Here is a 19533-nt window from a genome sequence, read left to right on the forward strand (position 1 = left end):
TGGGCTGTGCACTGAGAGCACATAGATAAAACAAGGCACATATATAACTCCACCATTGCCTTTCTAATTATACTGTGTTTTGTACTCTGATTGGCTGTAGCAGTTGCTGACAGGTCCAGGTTTTAAACCTACTAGATTTCTGTTGGGATCTTGTGAGCCATCAACAATCTCTTGGAGAGAATTTCACACACGTGACTTATCCTATGGTGAGCAAAGCTGGTTAGCCTTCAATTTTAGGCCTTTGTTGCTGAAAAAATCAAACCTAAAAGGTTGACTGAGCCTTCAGCAGACATAAAAGTTCTTTATGTTCTTTATAATTACAATCTTTCTTACAAAACATGTTTTTTTATGGAAAATAAATGTTTCTCTTTCTAATAACTTAATTATACCTTTTTCCACCCCATTTTCTACCCTATTTGGAAGGCCAATTACCCAGTCCTCATTCATTTGAGCTCCCCCTATCACTAGTAAAGCCTTAGATGAGGATGAAGACTAGCTCATGCCTTCTCCAATACACATCAAGTCAATAATCTTTTCTTTTCCAATTTCTGATGAAAGTCATACGTATGTACAACACACTCTCAAACAGAAACAACCCAGGACATTCTGGCCATACAAATACACATCCAATACAAATATATATATATATATATATATATATATATATATATATATATATATTCTCGCACAGCAATTTAGAGTTACTAATTTCTTGGCTATTTAGAGAATCAAATTCACCTTATAGCCATATTTCTGAACTGTGAGAAGAAACCAGCACAGACATGTAAAGACCATAGAAACTCCACCCAGACAGGCATTTGAACCCAAGACTCTAGTGCAAAAAGGTGAATGTTTTAACCACCCTAGCCAACATGCCACCCAATAGGAGAAATATGGGGAGGAAAAAAGCCAACTGTTCTCTGAGATTCCAGGTGCTAAAAGTGGTTCTTCTATGAATTAAAGGCAGCTTTATTTTAGCATTCAGAATCCAAAAGTTCATTCACACATTTTAAACAACTATTAAAAAGCATACCGGGTGAATTATGAGTTCCCTGATATGGACATGACTCCCACATATGGACCTGATAACACTCTCAGCACATCATATTTCTAAAGTTTCAGAAAGTGAAATCTGGAAAGTGCAGAGTGGCAAAACATTGCTTGCAGCGGCGACACGCATCACCTTTCTGTTCTAACTTTGGACATTGTGTTGTCCTTCGTTCTCCCTCTGGCCAGAGAGGAGCAGTGAATATAGGTCACAATGTTTCAGCAGTTTACTTTGTGAACAGTCATGTGTGCCTGAAGTAGGCTGCACTGTCCTCAACCTGCAAAGTCACGAGACAATGAGACACTGTGGAAATAACCAGTCGTTTTCTGAACCATATAATCTAGGAAACGAGCAGGTCTATGCTCTTGTGTCTCCAGTGTTATAGTATTATAGTGCTGTCAACTAAATAAAGGGTTTAAATGGGTTTCAGAGACTCAGACCCATACGTCTGAACTGGTCTGACCTTTTCGTATGACAGAGAAGATAGAGTAGATAAAGTTCTTGTCGAAATTTTCTGCCAATTATAAAAGCTAAACAGACTCGAATTCTACTACGATGGCTAATGTGGGTTTAGTGTATAACCATAACCATGTGTGTAATCCAACAAAGCCCTTTTACAATTCCTTCAGCCTACATGATGAGTCTAATTCCATGTAATTTTCACATTTACATGCACACAATAAAATGTGGCTTTGGTCCTCTGCCATGCCATTGTTTGTGGGGACCCAAAGACCCTGTTTTACCAGCAGTGGGAAAGTGGTCTCTCTTAAGAGTGGGAACCATGTGAGTAAATATTTCTGAGAGACTAGGTTTATTCTCAAAACCACATAATTGAGCTAAACATTACGCTGCGAACGATTAGAGGCAGAAGGACAGGAAAATGAAGACAGTGTGTGTGTACATATGCGGACCTCCATGAATTGGGATTAGCATGTGTAGATAAGTGGACCTCCGTGAATTGGGACCATCGATTTCACTCTCAGTCATAGCTGGGAGGGGCTGGGATTGTTGGCTGCATGACTAGCCCTAGTGGTCAAACAGAATACATTCTGCCTGCTGCCAAAACACATGTTATTCCATCGAATTTTAGTCAAAATTACTTTGTTTTTACTCAAATGATATTTATATTTTACAAATTTCTTTTTCCAGTAACTATTTGTTTTGGGGGCACAAAGACCATCAAATATGCAGTTTACTTTCAGCTGCTTGCCCTTCTTGGCTTTTTTGCTATTGATGGTGCACAAGGAAAGAGAAACACAGCTTGGGTGTTGCCTTGATCTCAGATCTGACAAATAAGCCATCAAACAATCACATCGCTAGTCATTTCTCTGCATGAAATTAAGGACCACCAGCTTAACTTTGAGTGCTGTAAGAAGCTCTTAAAGCAAATAAGGTTTATTTTTTATACATTGTAAATTAATACTGAAGTAGGGGTGGGCGATATGGGCAAAAAAAAATATCTCGATATTTGTTTGGATTTTTGCGATAACGATATTTTGATGATATTTTCCAAAAAATACAAAACTATTCTAAAAAAAAGTATTCAATTGAACATGTAAGGTTCAAAATATGGTAAAAAACAGGAAATGTTTTAGGCGCTTTTCAGATTTTCTATTTCTATTTTTTATTTTTAGATCCATAAAATGATATATTTATGTGGATGAAGTGTTTTAGTAGCTCTATATTCTGCTATTAGAAGTTTTAAAATCACCATGTAAAATTATAAACTGCTCCCTAGATATGATAGAGATCTGAACCTGGGATGGTCCTTTCTTTCTGAAAAGGACTGGAAACTTTAGAAGAATAAAAACTATTAATTTTATAACTTATTTCGCAATAAAGAAGGTCTCTCAGCTTGTTCTCTCCCTATAGAATAGACCCGCTGGAGCAGATTTTCCAGAGGGAGGGGGGAGCGCTCTCAGAGTGTCCGGTTTCAGAGCGGGCTTCACCTCTGTCCCACATAACTCGCCACCTGATTGGCTGACAGAATGTAGGGGGGCAGAGGGGGGCTCTCAGTCTGCCCAACTACCATGGTAACACGCATGCGCAGTTTGATCGCTCCAGAACAAAGGGAAAGTCTCAGAACACAGCGCTGGAGTTTCCAATAGTTTTAATCTGCGTCGGATTTATAAGAGCGCTTCTCAGACATAAATGGGGATTATTGGGGACTGGATTGATGGATTTTCTGATGGTTGGGTGGATTCTGAAGCCAGTGCTCTCAGGTAGGTGCTGATTCGCTCTTTTTGGGGTGGGGGGTGTTCTGCAGGCACCCCGGGCGGATCAAAGAGCGTGTTTTTATCACAAACCGGACCGTCTAGCGCACGCTTTCAGCTCTAAAATGAAATACAGCTAAATGTGACTGAAAAGTAGAGATTCTTAGCTTTAAAATGGCATATTGGGTGTCTATATTGAGCCTATACTTACTCAAACACAGCCAGATATGAATTATGATATTTTTCTGGCCCGCCGGCGGGACAGGGCGTGTTAATACTAGAGACCTGCGCGGGACAGCATTTCCAGTCCTGCTCCCGCAAAAAAATATGATTTTCAGTCCCACTCCCGCCCGCAATTCCCGCATAATTCCGACGTTCGCGTTACTGCTCAAGGCAGTTCTTGTTATTGGCTTGAGGAATTAAAAGTGATGTACTTAGCTGAACACATCACTAAGCTAGCTGCAATGACAAAATATTCAAATAAACAGAAATATTTAACCAAAATAACAAATAAATTCTTACACAAAACAAACTAAAAAGTAAACAATTAGAACTAAAAAAAAGAAGTAACTAAACAAAACCCACCTACAGACCCAAACAAATAAACGCCACAATAAAGCAAACACAACTGAAAGCAAACAGGGCCTGCAGGCCAAGACACAAGACACAGGCCAAGGCCCTCTCTTTAAGGAAAATAAATGAATAATAAATCGCAAAAACAAATAAAATTAGAAAACAAACAAACTAAACTAAACCCAAAATACTAACGAAACTATAATCTAACGAATTGCAAAAGATGAAAAATAAAAACGTCACACAAAAGTAGGAAAACAATAAATAAGTAAATAATAAAGTAAATAAACTGCGTCTGGACGACGACACCAAATACAATAAATCACCCAGAAACAAAGAAATAAACAAACAACAATGTAACGACTGGCAAAGCACCAGCTTAACCAGAACCAGCACAAGGAAAGGAAGAGCAGCTAAGGTTAGCTTTCCGAGACTTTCCGTCTGCCTCACCCGCCCGCAATGAGCTTTCAAAATTTGCCCTGCGCTGCACTACTATGCATTGGGTCCAGCGGGTGCAGGTCTCTACTTTATACACAACGCACTCTGAGTTTAGTTAATCAGTTGTTTTTACTTACATTATGTATATGTATAAATATATAAATAACAGCCTTAAAATACGATGCAGTTTATTATTTTTTGGCGATTTAAAAAAAAAACAACAAAAAAAACTCGATATTACAAAATTACACATCGTCAAATCAACATTCACGATAATTTCGCAAACGATACATATCGCCCACGACTATACTGAAGACATCAAGACATGATAACGTTGAAAGAACACATAAGGAAGCATGTAGTAACTTAAAAGTGTTAAACAACCAAAATACTCTGTAAAGCATTAAGGTGCTTTTATCTGGAGTGCTGTTAACTTGCAGTTTCTGAGTCTGGTAACTCTGATTAACTTATCCTGTGCAACAGAGGAAAATCTTGGTCTTCCTTTCCTCGGGCCGTCCTGATGTGAGCCAGTTTCATCATAATGTTTTTAACGGTCTTAGCATTGGTTTGATGGGCACAGAGCTTAAGGTTATTGGGGAAAACTCACACTGATTCTGCTATTTTTTTTTTTATCAATCTTTGTACACAGGATACCATACCACATATTCTCAGTACAGGTTAACACACTAGCATGAATACCTATCATTACACCCTACTTCCTCCAATGGCTTTTACTATAGCACACTACAAATATATGAATATAAAGTACTATACATAAAGGAGTTAGACAATGAAATTGAAACACCTGTCATTTTAGTGTGGGAAGTTTCATGGCTATGGAGCAGCCTGGTGGCCAATCTTCTTTAACTGCACATTGCACCAGTAAGAGCGGAGTGTGAAGGTTCAATTAGCAGGGTAAGTGCAGAGTTCAAAAGAGGGCAAATTTTTGGTGCACGTCTTGATGAAGCATCTGTGGCCAAGACAGCAAGTCTTTGTGATGCATCAAGAGCCACAGTATTCAGGGTAATGTCAGCATACCATCAAAAAGGAGGAACCACATCCAACAGGATTAACTGTGGATGCTGTAAGAGCAAGCTATCTGAAAGTAAAGTTCGGGTGCTAACTCGGATTGTGTCCAAAAAGCATAAAACCACGGCTGAACAAATCACGCCAGAATTCAACATGCACCTCAACTCAACACAATAACAAGTCTTGACAAAACTGATGCTACCCACTGTTACAAAAAGCATCCACAGAGAATTCAATGCTAGTTTCTTTGGGTCTCTGGAAAAACAAGGCATTTAAATGGGAAAAGTGAGGTCAATAGTTTAGAGGCAGACAATTGATCATGTTACAGCAAAGGCTTACAGATATCTTGCTGTACATATGTAACGTCTGTAAGTTGGTGTGCTTAAAATACAATAATCTGCCCATAATATGCAGGTCTAGTAAATGCACCACAGAGCTGCACTGAATAAAACTTTAAACTGTTGACTAAGCCCAACATAATGTACAACATTCACAAAGAACATAGCTTTTTGTCATCAACCAGATTTTCTTTCAGAATAAAAGAAAGTACATCAAGAACCTTCTAGGACAACGCCTACTTTTCTATTTGAATGGCAGCATCAGAGAGAAAAAACAACAACCCGCGTGTGAAGAGTCTTTCCCTTAGCGTGCCAACAACACCGCCTGGCCGAGGTCTCAAATATCCAGCGCTCGTTTGAAGAGGGCGAAGGAAACGGATAGTGAGGAAGCAAACTTGTCAGAAAAGGAGGGCCCCTGAGAGCAATAAGAAAAAGCTGCACATTTGAAGCCCCGTCCACAGTTCCTCAGCCCTCGCCCCTCTCAGACTCGGTCCCCTCGCTCCCCCCCTCCCTCAGCTGAGATCCTTCCATGCGGCCTTCCAAAACAAACATCTAAAGAACATGAGCTCCAAACGAGCACGACCACATGCCAGCACGTCAGCGGGAGTCAGAGCCTGAGACTGCAATTAACAGCCCAGGGTCTAGACCTGTGTACTGTACACCGTTAACCCAGCACCTACCACACAGTACTTTATAGAGTGTAAAATACAGTGAGAAACACAACAGCTGTCATCTGAAAGTGAGTGTCTGACACTTTACATGAGACAGATGTCAGTCAGAGGAACACCATGTACCTTGTTCACATTTTTTAAGATGTGTGTTTATATGGTAGTTAACAATGTATTTAAATTGTAGTATTTTAAACAACAAAGGCAACATATTATGCAAAACTTACTTTTTGTGTGCTTTTATATTTCCACCTGAGTCTCAAGTGAATCACTTGAAAGAGTTTGATGTCAGAAATAATATGCTTCTATGAGCCGTTTGACCGGCGCCCTTATTGTGACGCCACAATACGAAAACATGCATAGAACCAACCTGGCACCACCACCCCTCACCCACCAACCTCCAGCAGGGCACCACCCACTAGATCAGTTGAAGATCTGCCATTTCAGTCTGCTTGTTGAGTACCGGACTTCGTTTGAAGGAGGGATCTGTCCCTATTGTTTGTGGCAAGTTAGCTGATAAGGGAGAAATAAGTACTTTTAAATAATGAGTTTTGTGTTTCTATTACAGTTAAGCATTAACTAGCTTGTTTGTGTTTTGCTTTTTGACCCAAGCTAACAATAATGTGTAGTAAACAATCAGTGTAAACATGGCATGGCCAGCAACAGCTTATTTGAATTAAAGTGACAGAGCCTTTAAGCGGCTCATTCTGAAGGGGAAGGAAACTGGAAAGAATAGACCTGGTAAGATCTCTTGATGTGAGTGATTTTGTGCAAAGAACTTCTTAAACATGTTTTCTGTAGCCCATATTCCTTTTCTAACATTCAAAAATAGGTGTGATATGTCCCTTTTAATTACTAGTTAATTTAATAATTTACAGATAATTTCATTTGATTTGATTTTATCAAAATTAAAATGCTGCTAATCATTAATAAAGTACTTTTCTCTAGGTAAGAAAATTAGGAGAAAACAACTACAAATTTTAAAAGTAGACCCATGGTGACAAACGTAGTCACTAATATCTAGATTCTAAAATGTAATATTTTTTTTAGTTTTTCTTGTATATTAATCACTGCAGATTAAATTTATATATATATATATATATATATATATATATATATACTTATAGAGAATTGTTTCATGAAACTAGTGTATATAATGTTTGAAGTAGAAAAGAACATTTGAGTAGAAATATAACTTAAACATGTACATATGTCCAGTACTGTGTACAGTATGTGTGTGTTCCCTCTTTGATTAGTTTGAAGACCTATTGAAGACTATTAACTTATTGAAGACTATGAAACGGTTAAGCACAAAATATGATCAGAAAAAGGCTTATTGATGTCAGTCAGGCTCTATAATAAAGATATAGCAGCTTTTTCTCTTGTTGAGCAGCAGGGTTCCTGGTTCTGTTAGAGCTGTAATGAGTGTGTGAGATCTGTGAGCGTGTAGGTGTGATCCTGTGAGGTAGGTTCTGGAGAATGTTGGGTTATGGTTTCTGATTCCCACATGTTCCCACAGAGCTAAGAGTCTGTCTGAGGGTCTGTAGAGGGTCTTACCGAAGCATGTGAGCTGCACTGAAGACAACATCAAACTCCTCACTGTCCAACCCAGCAGCCTTCTCCGCCATCTCAGCAGCCTCCAGCAGCCTGGACTCCTCCAGCAAAAACTGACCTGAGAGACAGAAAGAAGAGAGAAGAGTCTGTCAGTTATCTGATCAACGAGTTTACATTAACTTGTTTACATGAGTCAGACAATAATCTGATTTTCACTTTGTGCAAAAAACCTGTTGGAATATAAAGATCTAAAAGTGTTTTATCACCATCTCACAAGTGCTGTGTTTAACACTGCTAACTTATTTCTGGTGCCAGGGTTTGTTTTTTCACATGCACAGACTGAGAAATCCAAGAATACACCGTTTAAGAGAATATCATTAGGGGTGTATATATATATATATATATATATATATATATATATATATATATATATATATATATATAATACACTACTGCAGCACAATAAAAAATAAATTTTATTATTGTACACGATATGATATAGTAAAAGTAAAAGTAAAAAAACTACTAAAACCCATTTTTTTTGTGGATTTATTATATATTGTGCTATTTTCAAAAAACGTGTAAATAAATAATACCGGTATAATATAGTCACTGTCCAAAGAAATCTCTACTTTTGTTGATTTTTGATTTATTATGTAATACTATATACAACACACAAACTTACCCTTACACCGTATCAGTGTTTCTTGATTAAAACTCTCCAAAATTACCTGAAATATATAATTTTTTTACATTGAAAGTTGAAGGTTTTCTCTCTCCTGTTAAGTTGCTGTTTTGGAGATACACATTTTTCATTGGGCAGCAATGATATTAACAATTTAAAACACAATAAAGATTAATTAATGCATATTCCTTTAAGTAGTAAAAATAGTTTGATGTGTCCTTTTTTTCTGTGAACCTCTACCTCACTCTACCTCCAGCCGCTGTATGTCACATGATCATTGTAAAGAACTCCTTCCATTGTTGCACACATTTAATACTAATATGAGTTTGCTGATATTCACAATGTTATCACTGCTTTTTCAATATTTTTATTTTAAAAAACGAATCATAAAAACACATTTTTCACAGCCCTCGTATACGAGGACTGGGAAATACGATTAACTGAGGTAAAATCCTTTATCAGATTTTATTTTTTTTTTTTTACAGTCTTAAAGCATGTTATTTAGATTACTACTTGCATGATCAGATAACCACAGTTGTTTAATTATGAACATGTAAGAAAAAAGCACTCAGTGATTCATTTGTGAGCAGTTGTAAATAGTTTAGGAATATAATGTGTGGTCATACCGCTGCTGTAAACGTGTGTTTAGCTGAACGGCAGCAGAGCTCGCTGCTAAATATGAAACAAAGCCATTGTGAAGGCCTGTTATATACAGAGTGAGAGTTACATTCTCTCTCATTCCCTCTAAAGGACAAATGTAAAACATTTCCTTTGGCTCGGAGGGACTGGTAGTCTGGTCTGGTCTGGTCTGGTCTGGCCGTTCCCTAGCGACTGCGTGTAACATAAGACATTACACTCTACTGGCCACCTGACAGCCGATTTGTCTGATTAAGATTTCCCGATAGGTCGGACTCTCTGATGTGTGCTGGTTAGTACTGTAGAGCTGTGGGGAGTTAAGTGACTGGGCTCTGGAGAGACCACAGCAGCACTACTGGTGGAGGAGGGAGGGGGGAATTGGAGAGGGGGTAACAAATCTGGGAAGCTCCCCTCGTGCTGCAAGCCAGGTTTGCACTGGAATAAATACCCTGTTGCTTTTGGTAAGCACCAGACTCCTACACCAGCTCGCCAAACCAGGCATACTTTCCCAAATAGCTCGGGATGAAACGTGAACCTCTAGGAACGCTCTTAAGAAAGCGCAACAAGTCCAGTACCCTCACAGACTGTGTTTTTAATACACCTCAAGGACAAACACGGCCTGCGCTAGACAGCAATCACTCAAAAATTCTCTCCAGCTTTCTGAATTCTGGCAGAACTACTCACAGTCGAATTTCCAAGAGGAATCTTGTCAAGTTGAATTAATATCCAAACTGGAATGCCCTTATTCAGCATGTCATTTAACCCTTTCACAGGCATACAGAATTTCTAAATGCCTGTGTATAAAATGTTATACATTTATAACATTTATATGATGTTATAAATGTCAGATTAAAAACAATATAGAAATAAAACAATCAGTGTATAGTTTGCCAGTCTGGATTGGTTTACTGTCTTCAAAAAAAAAAATAACTTAACACACAGCCATTAATGTCCAAATATCTGGCAACCCAGAGATCTCAATAAAACCCACAGTGAACATGTCCAAATTGTGCCCAAAGTGTCAATAGTTTGTTTGACCACATAATTATTATATAGACATGCCTTAACCCTCTAGGACGTGAAACCTGTCCAGGAGTCACATGACACCAGGGAGAAACAATGACACAATAGGGCATAATCTGGACATGTTCCCTGTGAAGTATACTCACTTGTGTTGCCAGTCATTTAGACATTAATGGCTGTGTGTTAAGTTATTTTTGAGGACAGTAAAATCTATACTGCTATCCAAGCTGAACACAGACGACTGTAAGTTATATGCAAGTTTCATTTCTGTAGTGTAGTCCAATGAAAATATATAATAAAGTATTTGCAGAAATGTAATAAGTAATGTACTCATGTTTAGAAGATACTGTAAAATTCACATTTTTTGTTATTGCTGATTTCTTTGCTTGGGTGGAAAAAAATAATGAGGTGGTTTCTTACACTGACCACTGTGCCTCAAAGTGTTAAGCAACAATATATCAGCAGTGTGAGCCATGTCCTCATTCTCCGAGAACAATGCAAGGAAATGCGTGATCATCTTCGTTTATTGGCCTTTTGTTCGCTCCAAGTGATCCCTGATCGGACACGTACAGAGCTGTACTACACAGATGCTTTGGCAGACAGGAGAGTGGGAAAGCGTGTCAGCAGGGTTAGCCAACAGCGCTGTGATAATAGTCTCTGGTCTTTACCCAGAAAATGCTGCGTCTGGAGCACGACCAGCTATGGAAAATGTGGGATTTGAAAGGAATCTGTGGAAAATGATGCACAGGTGTTGGCAAGGAAAACAAACAAGGAGTCTCCTGTTGATAAGCTGTTGTTTATATTGTATATTAAAATGAAAAAAAACATAAAAAAAATAAATTAACCCATTTGATCCAAGTTTATGCTCATTTTCATTTTACTTTACTTTACAAGACAGATTTGCACAAACTGGTTAACTGCATAATAAAAGGTTTAATATGTAAATCGAATAATTTAAATTGGTTGGTATGTTCGTAAATAACCCAAGCATTCCTATTATTAGCATTTAATTTTACTAAAATTACCAAGTTAACACAATGTAACATATCAGTTATATTAACAGTATAATATTAACAGTATAATAATAAAAGGATTACAATATAAATAAGATAACTGAAATTGGTTTGGTGTGAAATGCTTCATTCCAGAGATTTGGAATGAGATGGACCACATGACCAAAAATGTACATCATTATATTTTTAAATTTTGGTCAATACAATATATTTCAGATATCGATATGAAGAATATAAAAGCCATAGAAAACTGCAAAGAAAAACACTGCTGGATTTCATTTAAATTTACAATTCCAGTAATGTGCCATGTAAAGAACTACAGTCAGTAATGGATGCCATAAATAATGTATAATAAAATATTGGAAAAATCATATCACTAATTTTAAAAAAGTTTGCCAATTTATTTTTTATTCAAATTATTTTTTTTTTCTCCACTATCTGAAACTGGCAGCTGCTCTGTGCCCTGTGTTAATAAATCTGGATAAATAGATTATACCAAGGCTTTAAACTGACTATTGTACATTTTTACCTTCTTTAAAAAAGTCACCATTTTGGAGATGCATGTTTATAATTGGACAGCAAAGACAAGCAACGCAATATAGACTAACAATTTTATTTGTTTGTTTTTAAACATTATTTTACTACTATTAATATGAAACACAATAAAGCTCAGAACACACATTCACATTCACAGATTCCTATCACTATCACTACAAAAGTATTCCCTTTAGCAATAAACATTTTAATAAACATGAGTCAGCCAGGTTACTGTCTCATTTAACTTAAAAATAACAAATATGTTTTTTTCATTTAATATATATTTTGGCATATTTTGTAACAAACAGCCAAGCTGCATTCAGACTCTCCCTTAAGAACTGTGGTTTAAATATAAAGTAAGTGTAAGGCAGATGAAATGTTTAGCTTTCTTGTCTGATAGTATCAGTGGTGTTCCATCATATAACCCCAGCTTAGGGACTCAGTGTAAATACAAGCATTCATAATGTAGCACTCCGACTGAGCCAAAGATTTCAAACGGCCACTGGGCATCATTTGGTTTACGCGTGTTCATGCTACACACATGAGCAAACACTTGTCATTTCCCTGTAAAGACTAAAAAGCCCTCATTATTTCTGTCTCTGTCTCTTCATGCACAGATCGCCTGGTTTGGTAGGAATAGAATATTAAACCCATGTACTCTGCAGATACAGTGAAATAAGGCCTTGCAATAGAGAACTGATAAACAAACAATTATTATTAATGCAGATATCTGTACATAGTACACCCTGTGTGCAGCAACACAGTGCCAAAACATGATAGATAAACCCCCATGCTTCACAGTTGCCTAGTTGTTTTTAAGAAATGAAGCTCGTTTGCTTCTCCAAATCTACCTTTTCTGATGATCTCATGATCAATTCTATTTTTTAATGCATCGGTTCACATAACTAACAGTATTTACAAAACTCATCTAGCCTACTTTCATTTTTGTGTTTCTTTCACAAAGACAATATTTGTGCAGACAACACTGCACAGTTAGAAAGTGCACCACCCTCAGCTCTGAACTTCTACCTGTAGTTTCCTTGTAGTAATTTGAAGGTGAGGTGATTTGCCTTTCTTACCAGCATATGAGCAGTGCTGTCTGAATTTCTTTTGGATCAAGAAACAGTAGAAATTGCACTTTTCTACCTCTGATCTTTAGACAGCTGCTAAGAGGTGCCCATGCCAACAGTCTTTTACATATAGATTTTACATTCACAGCATTTAACTGATGCTCTTACCCAAAGCGACTTACAATGTTATTTCTATTACAGAGGTGATGTAGAGCAAATGTAGTGTTAAGAGTCTTGCCCAAAGATTCTTATTGGTGTAGCCCAGCGTAGTCACCCAGACTATGAATTGAACCCCAGTCTCCCTCTTAGTAGCTCACTAGCAGGCGGTGGTGTTATCCACTGCACCACACAAACCACCAACCATTGAGCTGTCAGTTCCTAATGCTACAGCAAAACAGTAGAGTTATCAACAAAGAAAACAGAAACACTAAGATATAACATTCAGATTTAATCTGATTTAAGCCTCAAATCGCTGGAAAAGGCTTAAATATAAGAGCAAGTGTCGCTTACCGTAATGCATGTAGCAGTTTCCTTTAGCGGGATCGAGCTGAATGGCCTTCAGAAAGTACTTCTCAGCTTCTGCTTTCTGACCCTGAAAAAGTGAATAAATATTTAACAGCAGATAAATATTTCAAACAAAACTGGGGATTTGATAGAGAATGCTGTTTCAATTTCACTGGCCAAATGTGTTAATAAAATTGTATAAACCTTGAAAGAACAGTAAAAAGAAGAAAACTGGCTTTGAAAAAGAACATTTTAAATAATTTAAGTATTTTATATCGGTAATGTTATGATAACTAATCAATATCAGTTCTTCTGTTTTTTTTGGACCAATGTCATAAAAGAACCACCTCTGGGTGTGTAAAGAATCATATTTGTAATAGAGTGAAATGAGCTTATGTGAATGTGCAGAACATTCATAGCAGCAGTTCCTAATATTTTTTCTTTACATTTAAAACAGAAGTATTTCTGAGTTGGATGGGGATAAAAATTGTAATTAATGGTATCAGTGTCCTGAAATGAACCTCCCTGCACCGTCTAATATACAGCTCTGAAAAAAATAAGAGATCACTTCAGTTTCTGAATCAGTTTCTCAGGTTCTGACATTTCTTCCAAATTCCAAACAAAAATTGTCATTTAGAGCATTTATTTGTAAAAAATGAGAAATGGCCGAAATAACAAAAAGGATGAAGAGCTTTCAGACCTCAAATAATGCAAAGGGAACAGGTTCATATTTATAAAGTTTTAATATTTGGTGGAATAATCACAGTTTAATCACAGTTTATGCATCTTGGCATGTTCTCCTCCACCAGTCTTACACACTGCTTTCGGATAACTTTATGCCACTCCTGGTGCAAAAAAATTCAAAAAGCAGTTCAGCTTGGTTTGATGGCTTGTAATCATCCATCTTCCTCTTGATTATATTGCAGAGTTTTCAATTTGGAAAAATCATTATTTTAAGTGGTCTTTTATTATTTTTTTCTGCAGAATGTGAGCATTTTGTTCACTTATGAAATCCTAACAAAATGTAAAGAGATTATATCCAACAAACCTACCAGACCACTATTCAACATGCTTTGTGCAATTACACATCCACAAAACGTACAGAGTGAAGAATAAAGAGAAAAGGTATTCGTGGAAGTAATCATATGTTGACCTTTCAAAGGCTCTTAACATTCACAGATCTCTTTCACACACATGGTTCTTCATGGAAGCAGACAGTCCACTATAATAATCTGTATTTTTTTAAAGCACGTAATTGCTAAGGACCTCTTTCTGCTGTGGAATTTTCCAGTAGTATTCTTTTCACTACTGAACTACAAAAACAAGTGGAAGTGTCTCAGTAAGCTTTGCTGGCTCGTATGGCAAGCCTACACTTACACTTAGCATGAAAACCGGCCGTACCCATATAAAAGCTTTGTTATGAATGGAAGTGTGAAATGGAATATTTGACTTGAAGCGAGTAAATGCCTAATGCCCTTTTCTGCGTGAAAGAGATACTGGTTCCGGTCTCACAGGCATCATCATTACACACTTTCACGCTTTGGTTGATAAATAGAGCAAAGGGTTCAGCTGTGGACCAGCTGCCAAAGTGTGATATATTCATATTTATAGCATATGTTTACATCCTCGAATCCAGCAAAGTGCAACACTAAATCAGTTTAATGCATTTCCATTATGTCTGAGCCGTACTGTTTATTGTTAGACATGGATGCCTGCCTTCTTACACCATGGCTAGAGTGAGGTGGACAAGTGCAAATGAATCTACAGCAGCCTGAGAGCTCTGCTTTACATTAAAGCATCACATAGTTCTGTTTTCATAACCTTGGATTAGTTCTGCGCAATATATCGCCTATACTAGCATAGTGGTGCTGATGTTAGCCAAACTAATGATTTTTTAGCAATGTTGGAAAATAATTAATAGGGGTGAACGATATGGACACCAAATAAAAAGGGTGAGCTAATGCTATATATATATATATCGATATTGATATCCTAATCAATGAATAAAGATCACATGGCACTTGTCCAGTGTGGACCTCTACCTCACCCCACCTCCATCCAAATTACATCATATGAGCTCCGTCTCTTGCTGCATAAAGGAAATACGATATAAGATTGAGATTAAATAACACCATTATGTTTTAATGTTAATAATAATTTTAAAGATTAAAGATGTTTTTTTAAAGGTGTCTGAGAATTGTCTGTCCATCCTGTCATTCTTTAACATCGGTGACAACACAACCTTCACACTGTTTATTTTACTTTAATTTCACAGAATATTTCCACCCTATCGTAGTAAAACATTGATGTATCTTTAAAACAGAACAAGGTCACCATATAATAGAATAATTCAACATATCTGAAACCACATTTAAATCAGATGCACATTTTTGCTAAAATTGTCCACCCTGTCATTGCCTTTTGCCAACACATGCATTTCCATGCATTTGACTGAGGACAAATGCATGCAAAAGAAAATATAACGTGAATAAGTTGGGAAAATATGATTTCAGTGTAGTCTTATAAAAATGAGAAGTAGTCTAAGGAATTAAAAAAAGGGCCAAAAAAGGTCCATAGTATTCTAATAATATTCCAATAATGATAAAAAAAACATTACTTATCATACAGTGCTAATAAGATAATTCAACAGCACTGTACAGTACTTGTTAAAACACCTGTAGCAACCCACATTTATTTAAGATTGTTTTTGGTGCTATTTTCATTCAAAGAAGCTATATTGGGTTTGTAAGCTGTTTATTTAAATCTAAGTTTGCAGTATGTCACCAAACATGGGATCATGGACGTTTTAAATGCAAATATAATCATATATATTTTTTTTACTTACCACAATTATGTCACTTTCACAGTATTCTGCCCTGAAAACAGTGTATTTTGTATTTGTTCTCGCTAATGTTGTGCTATTTACTTGGAACATTTTAAATTGTTTTGTATAATTGTTGTACTAAATATTCTGCACTTTTGTAGTAGTAGATTTACTGATTTACTCTTGGTAAGTTACTGTTATCTACAAAATAAGAGAAAAGGTTACAGATTTTTTTTATTTTGCTGAATGTTTAAAATTGTGAACTATACGAAAATGTTTACTCTTGAAATTAATAACAAAATAAATCAGTGTTAGAACATCAATATCTAAAAAATAACCTAAAACATTGTGACATTACTTTAGGACTATATCACCCACCCTATTTAACATTTTTTACCCCTAAAAATACCACTCATTTTTGCAATATCACCCAACACTGTATTGAAAGTATAATATAGCTTATAGTACAGCAAAATATAAACAAAGAGGGTTTCATGTTTTATGCCATGTGCTCATATTCATGTTATCACTCTAAAGCAATATCCTGCCTGCCCCCCCGTTCCCCTCCCCAGCACACACTCCTCTCCTGGTCACCAGCGACCCCCTAATCTGAGCGTGACATCAGACAGCTAACAGACACACTGTTGTTCTGGCCTCTCTAAGGTGTTTATGAATGGAGTCTGAGTCTGATTAGCTGCGGAAATGACAGAATTCAATAACGCGCTCGAGAAGCTCTCTCACACCCCTGGGGTTGGGCTCACTGACCCCTGGTGTGTGTGCACGGAGGTCGGAGGGGTCAGCTCAGCGAGGGAAAGGGCTGATTTTCATGCCGTCACCCCATGTCGCCCTCTGACCGCCCACATCTCCCTCAGCCCTGCACACAAAGACACTGACAGGAGGAACGCTTCCTCATCACTCAGCGCAGGGGGGCGGCCTGTCTACTTTCAATAGTGGATGATCCCTTCTGACAGGTAATATCACATGTCCACAGATGACCTGAAACACACTGCTGCTGCTTTAAACACACTGATCTGTAACACAGAGACCAGCTCCTGCTAAAGACCTTCACAAACTTAACTTACAATAACTGCTTAATAATGACTTTCTATGGCTAATTATTATATATGGAAAACAACTCATTAATAGATAATGACCTTAAAAAAAAGCTTATATAAGCTTATTCACCCATTAACCAACTTTAAATAAACATTTAAAAATAATTAATGTTTTTTCTCAACCGCACCTGAGCCACACAACATTTACATTTACATTTTGATGAAGGATTAAGCTGGCGGAAGCAATAAAGGCCTGTGTCTCTGAGGCAAATTTGTTTTTAAACCATAAATAAATAAAAATAAATGCACATTTAGGAGACCATCAAATGAAAAGTGCTTAAAACTATATAAAAATAATATTAAAATCCGGATTTGTCAGAAGGTCTTTTCTACCTGTGGCTATAAATCTCTATAACTCCTCCTTTAATGTGTAACACTATGGCTCTTATTATACAGTTCATATGTGCAACAATAATAATAAAACAGGTGTAAGAATTGTTGGTAACACTTTATAATATCTTTTGGTAATATATTTTTAACTAATGATCAGTAAACGTGAACAAAGCAGTAGAATTTGAATATTAACAAATGCTCACACATGACATTTTGGATGATTGGCATGGATTTTCATATTAAAATGTTAGCAAATTATTAGCTCATCAGAATTTGAACATAAATAAATCTCCAGTAAATACACATTTTAAACCGGGCAAATGTTTAACAATTGCAGTTCATGCTGCCAATGCGTTTATTAGTACTTACAAATGTGATGGCAACTTTTTAATTTCTTAAAATGCGAAAAATAACAGTTATTAATCATTAGTTAATCATTAATCAAAGTGTTACCGAATTGTTTTATACTGGATATTTTATATGCATTATAACATGGTCATTTCATTTTATAGTATTTATAAGAATGTTCACGTCCAGATATAATAATTAGAGTGATTATTACAGTGTAAAAACTGAAGAAACAAAACAGTTTGTTGCTTAAAAATACATACCTATCTATGGACAGGGTATAAATTGTAGATGTAAGAGAGCTAGCTTGCATGTAGAATATATGTGTGCTTATGTTTGACAATGTCTGCATTTCTGTTTTGCGTGTTTTTTTTGTATTATTTGCAGGTAAGAGAACATTCATCTTCCACAAGTTAAAAAGATGAATTTATGGGATGTTCCTGCTGTCTTCTGCACCCCTCTGCTTCACTTTCTGTCTCACTAACTGTGTTTTTATGGAGGTTTGGAAGCAGGACTGTAGGTATAGGGTAGGATATTTTACACTACTGGTTTCTACAATGAAATCACATACTATAGCTTTAAATATGATATGGTTACTCTGTAGGATGAACGCTCCAAATATCCCTTTATGACATTTATCTATATTTAGCTTTATCTTAAACACAACTGCTACACTTAAACAAAAGTTCTCAGAAACACATGGAACATTCCCAGTATCTTATTAATGGGTTTTGAAGGTCAGTGAGGAGTGTCGGCCTGTTTCTCAGGTCTCCCCCCGGATCTGAGGTGGCTTTGTTTACACCCACAGGACAAGGGAGCCCCTCTTCCCCTCTCCGCTCTGTTTCTGCATCACACGGCCAACAGCAAACGGACCAAACTGCAAGCTCTGAACTCCACGCTTTCTACCGGATCAATACCGAGCTCTGAAGTCAAGACAACGACTCCTCGCTCCACTGGGCTCGTCTCAGTCTGGTGCAATCTGAAAACGTTAATTTATCCAGGGGATTGGTGAATCAGTCAGTGAAAGAATATAGAACTGAGGAAATCCACATTTCTACATGCACATCATGCACTGTCTGAGATTCAGTGCTACTGTCGTGACCCTGCATTTATTTCCTTTAGCAGATGTTTTATATTCAAAATGAATTGCAGTATGAGGAAGACTTACTTTAATGCTCTATGGGAATCAAACTCATGGCCTTGACATCTAGAATTGTGGTGTACCAGCTAAGCTATTAGAAATTCTGTATAAGCGTTAAAAAAGTAAAATATATGCGGTGTATTTAAAAATTGAAATAAAACTTGGACAAGTGCAAATGTAGACTGTCAATCGCTGTGATTTCTCCAGTGGGTCATTATCAGAACACTGTGTGTTTTCATATCTATAAGACTTCAGAATACACAGGAAAATATGATCTATTTTACGTATGCATCCACACTGTCATGAAACGCTGCACGACAGGGTTGACAACTTCTGTGAAAATTGTTATTTGATAAAAAATGGTTAATCTATAGCTGCAAAGTTTTTTTACTGTTACATTTTTTTCATGGTTTTAAAATTGAAATTAAACCTGGACAAGTGTA

The 19533-nt window shown here is 36.8% G+C and overlaps 1 protein-coding gene across 1 annotated transcript in view; it reads right to left on the reverse strand.

The window, feature by feature from the left end:
• tmtc2b (transmembrane O-mannosyltransferase targeting cadherins 2b) overlaps positions 1 to 19533 on the reverse strand; it is a 184260-nt gene that overhangs the window by 12077 nt on the left and 152650 nt on the right. Inside the window, exons 9-10 of the mRNA XM_022679614.2 lie at positions 13336 to 13417; positions 7865 to 7979 (exon numbers count right to left, since the gene is read on the reverse strand). Coding sequence (XP_022535335.2) covers positions 7865 to 7979; positions 13336 to 13417 — 197 coding nt within the window. The remainder of the gene's footprint in view (positions 1 to 7864; positions 7980 to 13335; positions 13418 to 19533) is intronic.

The sequence above is a fragment of the Astyanax mexicanus genome, chromosome 9, assembly GCF_023375975.1.
Source record: "Astyanax mexicanus isolate ESR-SI-001 chromosome 9, AstMex3_surface, whole genome shotgun sequence".
NCBI lineage: Eukaryota > Metazoa > Chordata > Actinopteri > Characiformes > Acestrorhamphidae > Astyanax > Astyanax mexicanus.